The sequence below is a fragment of the Prionailurus bengalensis genome, chromosome D3 (assembly GCF_016509475.1).
Source record: "Prionailurus bengalensis isolate Pbe53 chromosome D3, Fcat_Pben_1.1_paternal_pri, whole genome shotgun sequence".
Classification (NCBI taxonomy): Eukaryota; Metazoa; Chordata; class Mammalia; order Carnivora; family Felidae; genus Prionailurus; species Prionailurus bengalensis.
In genome coordinates this window covers 9638219-9652164 of record NC_057356.1, presented here as the reverse complement: position 1 = coordinate 9652164, position 13946 = coordinate 9638219, and the positions used below count along the sequence as shown (strand labels likewise).

Sequence of the window (13946 nt, the reverse complement as noted above, 5' to 3'; positions counted from 1 at the left end):
GTGAAGGCAGTCCTGAGAGGAAAATACATTGCCATCCAGGCCTATCTCAAGAAACAAGAAAAATCCCAAATACAAAATCTAACAGCACACCTAAAGGAAATAGAAGCAGAACAGCAAAGGCAGCCTAAACCCAGCAGAAGAAGAGAAATAATAAAGATCAGAGCAGAAATAAACAATATAGAATCTAAAAAAACTGTAGAGCAGATCAACGAAACCAAGAGTTGGTTTTTTGAAAAAATAAACAAAATTGACAAACCTCTAGCCAGGCTTCTCAAAAAGAAAAGGGAGATGACCCAAATAGATAAAATCATGAATGAAAATGGAATTATTACAACCAATCCCTCAGAGATACAAACAATTATCAGGGAATACTATGAAAAATTATATGCCAACAAATTGGACAACCTGGAAGAAATGGACAAATTCCTGAACACCCACACTCTTCCAAAACTCAATCAGGAGGAAATAGAAAGCTTGAACAGACCCATAACCAGCGAAGAAATTGAATCGGTTATCAAAAATCTCCCAACAAATAAGAGTCCAGGACCAGATGGCTTCCCAGGGGAGTTCTACCAGACATTTAAAGCAGAGATAATACCTATCCTTCTCAAGCTATTCCAAGAAATAGAAAGGGAAGGAAAACTTCCAGACTCATTCTATGAAGCCAGTATTACTTTGATTCCTAAACCAGACAGAGAACCAGTAAAAAAAGAGAACTACAGGCCAATATCCCTGATGAATATGGATGCAAAAATTCTCAATAAGATACTAGCAAATCGAATTCAACAGCATATAAAAAGAATTATTCACCATGATCAAGTGGGATTCATTCCTGGGATGCAGGGCTGGTTCAACATTCGCAAATCAATCAACGTGATACATCACATTAACAAAAAAAAAGAAAAACCATATGATCCTGTCAATCGATGCAGAAAAGGCCTTTGACAAAATCCAGCACCCTTTCTTAATAAAAACCCTTGAGAAAGTCGGGATAGAAGGAACATACTTAAAAATCATAAAAGCCATTTATGAAAAGCCCACAGCTAACATCATCCTCAACGGGGAAAAACTGAGAGCTTTTTCCCTGAGATCAGGAACACGACAGGGATGCCCACTCTCACCGCTGTTGTTTAACATAGTGCTGGAAGTTCTAGCATCAGCAATCAGACAACAAAAGGAAATCAAAGGCATCAAAATTGGCAAAGATGAAGTCAAGCTTTCGCTTTTTGCAGATGACATGATATTATACATGGAAAATCCGATAGACTCCACCAAAAGTCTGCTAGAACTGATACATGAATTCAGCAAAGTTGCAGGATACAAAATCAATGTACAGAAATCAGTTGCATTCTTATACACTAACAATGAAGCAACAGAAAGACAAATAAAGAAACTGATCCCATTCACAATTGCACCAAGAAGCATAAAATACCTAGGAATAAATCTAACCAAAGATGTAAAGGATCTGTATGCTGAAAACTATAGAAAGCTTATGAAGGTAATTGAAGAAGATTTAAAGAAATGGAAAGACATTCCCTGCTCATGGATTGGAAAAATAAATATTGTCAAAATGTCAATACTACCCAAAGCTATCTACACATTCAATGCAATCCCAATCAAAATTGCACCAGCATTCTTCTCGAAACTAGAACAAGCTATCCTAAAATTCATATGGAACCACAAAAGGCCCCGAATAGCCAAAGTAATTTTGAAGAAGAAGACCAAAGCAGGAGGCATCACAATCCCAGACTTTAGCCTCTACTACAAAGCTGTAATCATCAAGACAGCATGGTATTGGCACAAAAACAGACACATAGACCAATGGAATAGAATAGAAACCCCAGAACTAGACCCACAAACGTATGGCCAACTCATCTTTGACAAAGCAGGAAAGAACATCCAATGGAAAAAAGACAGTCTCTTTAACAAATGGTGCTGGGAGAACTGGACAGCAACATGCAGAAGGTTGAAACTAGACCACTTTCTCACACCATTCACAAAAATAAACTCAAAATGGATAAAGGACCTGAATGTGAGACAGGAAACCATCAAAACCTTAGAGGAGAAAGCAGGAAAAGACCTCTCTGACCTCAGCCGTAGCAATCTCTTACTCGACACATCCCCAAAGGCAAGGGAATTAAAAGCAAAAGTGAATTACTGGGACCTTACGAAGATAAAAAGCTTCTGCACAGCAAAGGAAACAACCAACAAAACTAAAAGGCAACCAATGGAATGGGAAAAGATATTTGCAAATGACATATCGGACAAAGGGCTAGTATCTAAAATCTATAAAGAGCTCACCAAACTCCACACCCGAAAAACAAATAACCCAGTGAAGAAATGGGCAGAAAACATGAATAGACACTTCTCTAAAGAAGACATCCAGATGGCCAACAGGCACATGAAAAGATGTTCAGCGTCGCTCCTTATCAGGGAAATACAAATCAAAACCACACTCAGATATCACCTCATGCCAGTCAGAGTGGCCAAAATGAACAAATCAGGAGACTATAGATGCTGGAGAGGATGTGGAGAAACGGGAACCCTCTTGCACTGTTGGTGGGAATGCAAATTGGTGCAGCCGCTCTGGAAAGCAGTGTGGAGGTTCCTCAGAAAATTAAAAATAGACCTACCCTATGACCCAGCAATAGCACTGCTAGGAATTTATCCAAGGGATACAGGAGTGCTGATGCATAGGGGCACTTGTACCCCAATGTTCATAGCAGCACTCTCAACAATAGCCAAATTATGAAAAGAGCCTAAATGTCCATCAACTGATGAATGGATAAAGAAATTGTGGTTTATATACCCAATGGAATATTACATGGCAATGAGAAAAAATGAAATATGGCCTTTTGTAGCAACGTGGATGGAACTGGAGAGTGTGATGCTAAGTGAAATAAGCCATACAGAGAAAGACAGATACCATATGGTTTCACTCTTATGTGGATCCTGAGAAACTTAACAGGAATCCATGGGGGAGGGGAAGGGAAAAAAAAAAAAAGAGGTTAGAGTGGGAGAGAGCCAAAGCATAAGAGACTGTTAAAAACTGAGAACAAACTGAGGGTTGATGGGGGGTAGGAGGGAGGGGAGGGTGGGTGATGGGTATTGAGGAGGGCACCTTTTGGGATGAGCACTGGGTGTTGTATGGAAACCAGTTGGTCAATAAATTTCATATAAATAAAAAATAAATAAATAAACCCCTTGCTCCTCAGGGAGGACCTCCATACCTGTGACATCCTTCCTACTGTGGGTCACTATGCTGAGGGTGTGAGTCCTGACCAGTCCGTGTCTCTTCCCCTCCAACTTTTATTGATATGGCTTTTTCTTTATATCTTCAGGTATGGAAGAACTGTTCTACTAATCTTCAGATTGTTCTCAGACAGTTGCTTTGTTTGTAGAGTAGCTTTGGTGTGTCAGTGAGAGGGGAGCTCAGGATCCTCCTATTCTACCATCTTCATCAGGATCCTCTCATGCCCCAAAAAATTTTTAAGCAATTTATTGAGATGCAGTTCATGTAAGATAAAATTGACCATTTTTTAAAATTAATTAATTAATTAATTAATTTTAATGTCTATTTTTGAGAGGGAGACAGAGCATCAGTGGGGGAGAGACAGAGAGAGAGAGGGAGACACAGATTCCAAAGCAGGCTCCAGATTCTGAGCTGTCAGCACAGAGCCCAATGCAGGGCTTGAACCCATGGAGGTAAAAGATCATGACCTGAGCCGAAGTCGAATGCTTAACCGACTGAGCCACCCAGGTGCCCCTAAAATTGACCATTTTAAAGTGAACAGTTCAGTGGTAATAGTACATTCAACAATGTGGTGAAACCCCCATCTTTATATAGTTCCAAAACATTTCTGTCATTCCAGTGTAAAATTTCTCGTTAAGCAATTTCTCGTTAAGCAATTTCTCCCCATTTTGCCTATCTGGAAACCACCAATCTGAGTTTAGTCTCTATGGGTATATCTATTCTGGATGCTTTGTATTAATAGAATCATTCAAAATGTGACCTTTTGGGGCGCCTGGGTGGCTCAGTCGGTTAAGTGGCCGACTTCGGCTCAGGTCATGATCTCGCGGTCCGTGAGTTCGAGCCCCGCATCGGGCTCTGTGCTGACAGCTCGGAGCTGGGAGCCTGTTTCAGATTCTGTGTCTCCCTCTCTCTGACCCTCCCCTGTTCATGCTCTGTCTCTCTCTGTCTCAAAAATAAATAAATGTTAAAAAAAATTTTTAAAAAAACAAAATGTGACCTTTTGTCTGGTTTTATTCACTTAGCATAATGTTTTGAAGGGTCATCCATGCAGCATGTATCAGTCTTTCACTCCTTTTTATGGCGGAATAGTATTTCATTGTATGGATATATCACAGTTTATTTATCCATTCATATGTTTATGGACATTTGGGCTATTTCCACTTTTTGGCTATTATTCTCAGTGCTTTTATGATCACAGGTATACATGTAGTTGTTTATTTGTTTTCAGTTCTTTGAATTGTGTACCTACGAATGAAATTGCTGAATTGTATGGTAATTTTGCTTAATTATTTAAGGAAGCACCAAACTATTCCCATTTTTGGTATTCTTAATTTCTTTGTATAGATTCAAATTTCTGTTATCACGTTTTTTCCGGAATGACTTCCTTTAACACTTCTTATAGTAATGCTCTGCTTCAGTGTATTCTCTCAGGTTTTGTCTGTCTGCAGAAGCCCTTAACTTTTGTCCGTGTTTTTTTTTTTAATTTATTTAAATTTATTTTTTATTTTTTTATTTTTTAAAATTTACATCCAAATTAGTTAGCATATAGTGCTACAATGATTTCAGGAGTAGATTCCTTAGTGCCTCTTACCCATTTAGCCCATCCCCACTCCCACAACTACTCCAGTAACCCTCCGTTTGTTCTCCATATTCATGAGTCTCTTCTGTTTTGTCCCCCTCCCTGTTTTTATATGATTTTTGTTTCCCCTCCCTTATGTTCATCTGTTTTGTCTCTTAAAGTCCTCATATGAGTGAAGTCATATGATTTTTGTCTTTCTCTGACTAATTTCACTTAGCATAATACCCTCCAGTTCCATCTGCGTAGTTGCAAATGGCAAGATTTCATTCTTTTTGATTGGTAATACTCCACTGTATATATATACCACATTTTCTTTATCCACTCATCCATCGATGGACATTTGGGCTCTTTCCATACGTTGGCTATTGTTGATAGTGCTGCTATAAACATGGGGGTGCATGTGTCCCTTCAAAACAGCACACCTGTATCCTGTGGATAAATGCCTAGTGGTGCAATTGCTGGGTGGTAGGGTAGTTCTATTTTTAGTTTTTTGAGGAACCTCCATGCTGTTTTCCAGAGTGGCTGCACCAGCTTACATTCCCATGTCCTTGGTTTTTAAAGGTGTTTTTGACATGTATAGAATTCGAGGTTGACATTTTTTTTCTTACTAAAGTTACCTTAAAGATATGCCTGTGTTTTCTGGATTGTATTATTTCTTATAAGAAGTGTGATGTCATTATTATCTTTGGTCCTGTGTACATAATATGGCTTTTTACCCTGAATGCTTTTGTTGTTTTCTGTTTATCGCGGATTTTCGTTAATTTGATGATAATGTATCTTGGTATGTTTTTTTCCATGTTTCTTATGCTTTATATTTTCATTAAATTTGAAAAAAATGGTTATTTATTCAAACATATTTTGTTTCTCCTTGCCTCTCTACTCCTGGAATTCCAGTTCTATGTGTATTAATTAGCCTTCTTGATATTGTCTCACAGCAAACTGAGGGTTTGTTCATTTTTTTAAGTGTGTTTTTCTCTCAGTGTTTCATTTTAGATATTTTCTATTTCTGTATCTTTAAGTTTGCTAATCTTTTCTTTTGCAGTTTCTACTTTGTCATAATTAAACTTCATATATTTTTCATCTCTGGAATTTCAAATTGGGTCTTTTTTATCTCTTCTATTTCTCTACTTGTCATGCTCACACTTTCTTTTTGGACATATAAAGTATATCATTAACATTTTTTATCTACTTATTTTCATAATCTGTCATTTCTGTGTCCGTTTCCATTGATTAATTTTTCTCTTGGTTGTGGGCCATATTTTCCTGCTTCATTGCATCATTTATAATATTTTTTAAGAAGGCAAGGTAAACAAATAGCTTAAGTATTTTATTTGTTTGAAAGTAAGCTCATTAACATTATATAATGAAAATGTACAAAGAATAATGGTGAAGTTTTTGGTTAGATTTAAGTTAGACATTCATTAATAAAGAATCTTAGAATATGAATAGTCCAGAAATTTCTCTAAACCATATGGTCAGAACAGCTGTCTCTGAGTATTACCTTACTTTGAAAGGTACTGGCATACATCTGAATTGAACTCAGAATTTTTCAAAATAAGCCCTAATTAATAAAACTATTCTATATTCAGACAAACAATTTTATTAAACTTATTTTCCAGAAACAATAATAAAGGACAAAGCGACCACATTTTACAAAATTTGGTCCTGAACAAATAAAAAACGTATACTTCCACCTTCTCAAAACAGAGACTGCTTTCTTTTCCTCAACCTTGGAAACAAGGTGAAGAATAGTCTGCAAGCAAGTTTGGGCAGGGATTTGCTAAAACAAAGCTCAAGCAGTGGAACATTGCACCTCTTAAAAAGAATTTGGGAAAACTTGACCAGAAAATCCAAATTCTGTTTTTAATGACAGATACAGAGGTGAAGTGGCTTCTCCCAAGCAGCAGTGCAGGAAGAGGGGAGGGTGGTGGGTGGGAGTGGTTGGCCCAGACCTAAGGGAGACTTTTTCTTCCTTTTTTTTATTTTGAAAAATTTTTAATGTTTATTATTTGTTTTTGAGAGGGAAAGAGAGAGAGTGCAAGCGAGGGAGGGGCAGAGAGAGGGGAGGACACAGAATCTGAAACAGGCTCCAGGCTCTGAGCTGTCAGCACACGTGGGTCTCGAACTCACCAGCCATGAGATCATGACCTGAGCCAAAGTCAGATGCTTAACCGACTGAGCCACCCAAGCGCCCTGAGACCTTTTGTTTTTAGAGGTTCAGTGTTCAGGGAGCTCTTTGTGTGAATGAGAGGAGCACAGATTCCACATGGGTATTTTAAGGCATGGAGGCAAAGTATTTTTCAACACAACTAGGCAGAGTCCATGTGTTAAATGGTCCATCTCCATCCAGTTTGTCCTAATTCCTGACCATGCATTTGTAGAATTAGGACCACAGACCTTTGCTGTGTGATTATAATCGTATCTAATATCCATCCTAACTTATGATTCGTATTCTGTGCCTGGAAACAGTCCCTCTATTTAACAATAATACCTACACATAGAACAACCCACCGTTACAACTTATATGGTCACAAAACATTAGTGATTTTCTGTAGACCAGCAAGTATTTTTGACCACAGTTATTGTGCATCAAGTTCACAGCCAGAATCCCTGATATCAAAAATTTTTTCACAATATTAAATAATAATTTAAAATACACACTTACACAAACACACACATACTTCTTACAGAATTGTGCTTGGGGAAACTCCATTTGTTGAGTGCCACGGAGGGCCTACTTTGCTAAACTGCTAAACGTTTTGTTTGGAAAATCTATCACAGTAGGTCACAGATGTTTACTGATGAGGAGAAAAGAAAGATACACTTATGGCAACCAGAAAGTTTTAAGGTCTTTCAAGTTCTATAAAATAGACCTGCAGAAATGTTTAAGTGTTCTTAGGATGCAAAGTTGGAGCTGAAATGTGATATAAAACCAGCTGCAAAATATACAGCAGCCATCTCTTCAGGTCAAACCTGGTACCTAGATATGCAAGAAAGCTTCATGACACCTAGCTTGTTGGCTTTGTCCCATATTCTTGCATAATCTGATCTTATGTGGAGCCAGGCAGAGGGCCAGGCATGCTGCCACCTCAGGGAACCAGGGCTCAGCAGTGCTGGTGCGATCTCCATGGGCCGACTAAACATTGCCCACCACTGAGGAGCCAGGACCAGGAGCTGACGGCAGGCAGCAGTGGCCCAACCTCAGGCTCTTCAGTGGAGCTCACAAGCCAACCATGATTTATAATATTTTATTAGATGTTAGACATTACAGATTTTACATTGTTGATTATTAGATACATATATATATATATATATATATATATATATATATATATATTCCTTTAAATTTGGTTTTGTTCTTGGATGTAGCTAACTCTGAATCTGTGGGATCCTTTCAAGGATTATTTTTGTAAGGCTTCCTTTAAACTTTCATTAGAGCAGTCTCTCATGTACAACTAATTTGGTGCCATTAGTGAGGCAATCCTCCTCCTCCTCCTCTTCTTCTTCTTCTTCTTCTTCTTCTTCTTCTTCTTCTTCTTCTTTGAAGTTTATTTATTCAGAGAGAAAGAGCAGGGGAAGGGCAGAGAAAAAGGGAGAGAGACAGTCCCAAACAGGCTCTCCACAGCCCAGTGCAGGGCTTGAACTCACGAATCGTGAGATCATGACTTGAGCCAAAATCAAGAGTCAGACACTTACTGACTGAGCCACCCAAGTGCCCCAGGAAATACTCATCTTATGATTCTACCTTATTCTATAGTACTTTCATTTTCTGCTTATGTCTTAGGAAGTCTTTCTACTCTGGCTGATGAAAACACAAACTTACTCCTTTGAAGACTGTTCCACCTATTTCTCTATGGTGGGTTTTTGTTTTTGTTTTTAGTAGGCTCCACACCCAGCGCACAGCCCAACGCAGGGCTTGAACTTACAACCCTGAGATCATGACCTGAGCTGAGATCAAAAGTCAGATACCTAACAGGCTGAGCCACCCAGGCACCCTGCTCTTTGGTGGTTTTGTTCCTGATCTTCATGGTTTTCGATCTCACATGCGTATATAAATACTTAATCAAGGACTTGAGGGTACCTCTGCAAATTTCCAGAGCACTGTATCTCTCTGTGGGTACCTCTTCTCTGATAATCTGCTTCATGTACTATAGCTGCCTAGGCCTGTCCAACTCTGAACTGTCTCTTCACTCACCAAGACAGCCCATCCATTTGGATTCCCCCTCATTGCACGTGTTCCCCTCACCACCACCCCCTACCTTGCCAGTGAGCTGGGGCACTTGTTTGTTTTTCTTCTTTCAGGGATTACACTTCTGTACTGATTATTACCTAATGTTTGAAAACCAAGTGTTTCATATATTTTTCCCAACTTTTAGTTTTTAGGATGCAAGGAAAATTCTGTTACTTCATCAGAGATGGGAGCAGAAATTTTTACTCTTGGATTTTGTCCTGTTGATTCCTTGCTATATCTTCCCAGTTCTTTGATGCTTTTAAGGATTTAAAAACTCTTTTATCCAGCATGTTTAAAGTTTTTAATGGGAAATTTGGTTCAAATAGCCTAGGCTATCATTATTAGAAATGGAAATCAGTATGGTCTTTCCAATTAAAGAATAAAATAGAAAAAGTATTCTAAGATATCTTCATAAAAGTGGAACAGTTGGGTGAGAGGGTGTGGATAATGCTGTGGTTCCTCTAAACAGTCAAAAGGATAAAATAAGGAATCTGGGACATATACTAGGCAGGCCTGGGTAGAATTCCCAGACATGGCCCAGTTTTGCATGTAATGGATATTAGATGGTAAGTTACTAATAGACCATTAAGGTAGGATTTTTATAGTATAAAATAATGTAATAAACTGAAAGAAATCAGAGTGGGACAGTTATGATGAGTTGTTTTGATTTCCACCTAGATATTCTACATTTCCTCATCTTTTTACACCGTCAATTACATCTGGTATCTGTACAAAGAGCTGAGGATGAGACACAACCAGAGTGGACAGAACACATTTGCACTGGTGAGTTTTATTCAGAGCTAACAGTTAACAATATGCTAAAATAAACCTATATATCCTTGATAAACAGTGTAAGCAATCTGCACTGGCTAGGTGAATTCATGGAGGTTAATATAAGAAAAATCATGTTCTCACAGAGTTTCCATTCTGTTGACAAGATTTTTTTCTTCTCTCTTGCTACCAAAAAAATAAAAAGGTTTTGATTATAGGAAACATTATTTACAGTACTGTCATTATTGCCTGGTTCCATCAAGTAAGGGAAATCCTTATTGGCTGTATGCTAATTCATCATTGTTGTTAGAGTAGAGAATAAGATCTTAGGTAGAGTCAGGGAAAGTGCTTAGTTTGCTGACATGGGATTTGGGCTACAGGTACTGGAAAGGGAGAGTGTTCTGCTTGGCTGTATTGCTTCAGTATGTGTGGATAACAGATACAGTTTGCAGAAGGGCAGAGGAGTTAATGTGTAGCCATCAGAAAACAAGGTAGATCCAGGGAATAGTTTTACTCCTTTGGTTCAGAGAGAGTTTGGGGCATTGTCTAGTATTACACTTACAAAAGAGAGGAGAACTCTAAGTCAGTGCATCTGGATTTTGTGTGTGTGTGTGTGTGCGCGTGTATGCATGCATATTTTTACCTATCAGATAATTTATTATTTCAAGTGTACAATCCAATGACTTTTAAAGCAGACTTACCAGCTTGTATAATAGTGATCATAAATAAGTTCTAGAATATTTTCTTCACCCCAAATTCTTCATGACCATTTATTGTTAATTTCCTGCCCGCCCCCTGCACTAGACAACAGTTAATGTACTTTCTGACTCTATACATTTTCCTTTTCTGGACATTTCATATAGGTAGAATCATCCAATATATAGTCTGTTGTATCTGGTTTATTTCACTTAGCATACTTTTGAAGTTTACCCATCATAGCATACATAAGTAATTCATTCTTTTTAAAGTGTTGAATAGTATTCCATTGTATAGTACACTCAGTTTCTTATTTCTGATTCTATCAGTATATCACTAAGTGATCTTAGAAGACATTTTTATGATGTTAGCCATTTTCATTTCATTTTTTTTTCTTTTGAGAAAGAGCAGGGGAAGGGAAGAGGGAGAGGGAGAGAGAGAATCTTAAGCAGGCTCCACGCTCAGCTTGGAGTCCATCACAAGACTCAGTCTCACAACTGTGAGATGATAACTTGAGCCAAAATCAAGAGTTGGACCCTTAACTGACTGAACCACCCAGGCGCCCTAGCCATTTTCATTTCTTTGACTGTCATTATACATTTTAATCTTCCTATACAAATCTTACTAAGTATTCCAGTTTTCTTATTTCTTACAGTATCCATTATGCTGTGTTTTTTTTTTTAAGACTTTATTTTTTGGTAATCTCTACACCCAGCATGGTGCTTGAACCTACAACCCCAAGGTTAAGAGTCTCACACTCCACCAATGAGACAGATGGGTGCCCCTGTTGTGGTTTTTTTTTTTTTTTTTGAAGAGGAATTTTTGTTTTAGAGCATCATGGAGTAATTGAATCTGGAAAACCTCCCTACATACCTTTCTCTAGCTCCTACAGATCAGTTGTAGACTAAATGAAAGTTGGTATACTGTCATGCACATGATGAAACTCAATAAAAACTTGTTGAATGAGTAAATGGTACTATTCCATTGTCAAAAGAGATTTGAGGGTGAATCAGGAAATCTGTCTTCTAGATGCAGTTCTATCATTTATCTCCTTTCTGATCTTGAGCACATCATCTCCTTTTCTTGGGTCTCAGTTTTCCATAAAATGAAGCGTTGGTCTCTGTGATCTTTAATGTCACTTATAGCTCCAAAATGCTGTGATACTCTAAATCCTCATCTGACTGGTTTCTAAAGAAGATATGTTTCTTGCATTTTTCTAGCCTTGTCCTAGATATATGTTGTTGGAGAAGATTGAGAGCATAGAGTGCTTTGAAAACTTTTCTCTTTTTTCTTTTTTGCTGGAAGAATGGGCAGTGAGGAAATCATTGAAAACTTCATGTGAAGAGACCTTAGTTAGCATCCTGAACAAGATATTATAGTCTATCCAAGCCCTGTTCAATAGAACTTTCTGCAGTGATCAAAATATTTCATGCACTGTCCAGTTCAGTAGCCATTAACCAGTGGCTGTTGAGCACTTGAAATGTGGCTGGTGTGATTGAGGAACTGAATTATTTAATTTAATTTTAATTTTAACCACATGTGGTTAGTGTTTACCATATTGTGTAACACAGTACTCTGTTCTGGTGTTTTTTTTCTCTTGTTTACATCTGGTAAGTCAATGCTTATAATTGATCTTCTGTATTTTAAACTTGTATAGTTTCTCAGCTCCCTACAATTTAGTAATGGCTATGGATATATGTCCTTTTACATGTTTGTCTACATAATCCTAGAATCCTAGAGCTGGAGGATACTGCAAAAAAATAATTCATTTCTCTCCCTCAAGCACATGAATGTCTAAAAAGTTCTACAGCCTTATATGGGTAGTATTTCAAGTTTGGTATGTGAGGTTCATTCACTCACAAGCTAAGAGACTGCAATTTGGGAAAAGTTATTTGGCTAAAGAGGAATTCTGTAAAAAAGTTACCATAATGAGACCAGAAGCCGAGAATGGGAACAAGGAGAGATATTTTTCTGAGGCTTGGGTTCCTGTCAGGAAAACAAATTAATCTTTGAAAGAAAGGGAGGGAGAGACATAAAATTAGCTGTTATATATATATAGCATTCTACCGTTTTTTGTCCATGGAAATGCACATACTGTATAACTCATGCCATGGCATGAGAAGACAAACCCTAGCCCCAAATTTTAACCCCACTGCCTTTTATTCTGTCATAGCTTTATATCAGGAGCCTTGAAAATGTTTTTTTCATTTTGAATTCTCTTTTAAATATCCTAGCAAGACTTGTGCCCTAAACTGTTATCAGTAAGGTTTTTTTTTAATGTATATTTATTTTGAGTGAGAGAGAGAGAGAGAGAGTGTGTGTGTGTGTGTGTTTGTGTGTGCACATGAGCAGGGGAGGGACAGAGAGGAAGGGAGAGAATCCAAAGCAAGTTCAGCGCTGTCAGCACAGAGCCCTGCGGAGTTTGATCTTACACACTGTGAGATCATGACCTGAGCCAGAATCAAGAATCAGATACTTAACCTTCATGAGATGGAGCCCCAAGCTGAGATCAAGAGTTGGATACTCAACTGACTGAGCCACCCACGTACCCCATATCAGTAAGTTTTTTATCAGAGATTCATTAACAGAAATATAAGAACAAGAATTAAACACAGGTTAGTCTGATTGATAGAGGATAGAATAAAAAGAGAAGGGACATGGGTGGAAAAGGTCACCAAAGACTAATTTTACTTATTTCTCCTTTTACTTAAAGTCAGCATTGGCTGTCTTACTTGAAATCATTTGCTGTTCCTGATCTGTAGTTTTTAGGGTACATCAATTACCCATCTCTGATTACTGATTAATTGCTCATTTAATGTTTATTGATCCCTAACAATGCCATTCTAGAAGATAATATGATCTCTTACCTCAGAACAGAAAAAAGCTTGTTTTCTATTCTGGGCTCACTTTAAGGTGATCTGTTCAAAGTCTTCTACTATAAACTTCTAGTGGGTAGATACCATTCTTCTGTTAAGTTATTTTTCAGTGTCTAACACAACTGGGGGTTTTTGAAATGCTCTTTCTTTTAGAGTGTGACAGGTGTTATATCTAAAGGGCTTATTTGACCCCCCTCTATTATGCTAATCATGGCTTATTAAGTTTTCTGCTGGTGATCTTATACACGGATTTCTGCTCCACCCATAAGGTCTGAAAAGTCCACACCTCCCTGGATCTAAAGAGAAGAGGATTGAACTATTATTAGAAGATGGAGGAGTACTGTGTGATTTCTTATTTACCTTTCTTCTTAAGAGAATTTGTTGTATCCAAGTCTTATATCAAGCTACTTCCCTCAGGCTCTCTTTGTGGCTATTGTTGTTATACTTTTTAGAATATAGTAATACAAACACAATTCTCTTATTGCCAATGCTAAGGAACTATCTATTTAATTGAATTTTGTAGCAAATATTGCTTGACAC

The 13946-nt window shown here is 37.8% G+C and overlaps 1 protein-coding gene across 6 annotated transcripts in view; it reads left to right on the top strand.

The window, feature by feature from the left end:
* The window catches only part of TMEM116 (transmembrane protein 116), a 181466-nt gene that overhangs the window by 70458 nt on the left and 97062 nt on the right, over positions 1 to 13946 (top strand). For all 6 annotated transcript variants that reach the window (XM_043557639.1, XM_043557636.1, XM_043557635.1 and 3 more), the window contains one exon: positions 9742 to 9846. In XM_043557639.1, coding sequence (XP_043413574.1) covers positions 9742 to 9846 — 105 coding nt within the window. The remainder of the gene's footprint in view (positions 1 to 9741; positions 9847 to 13946) is intronic.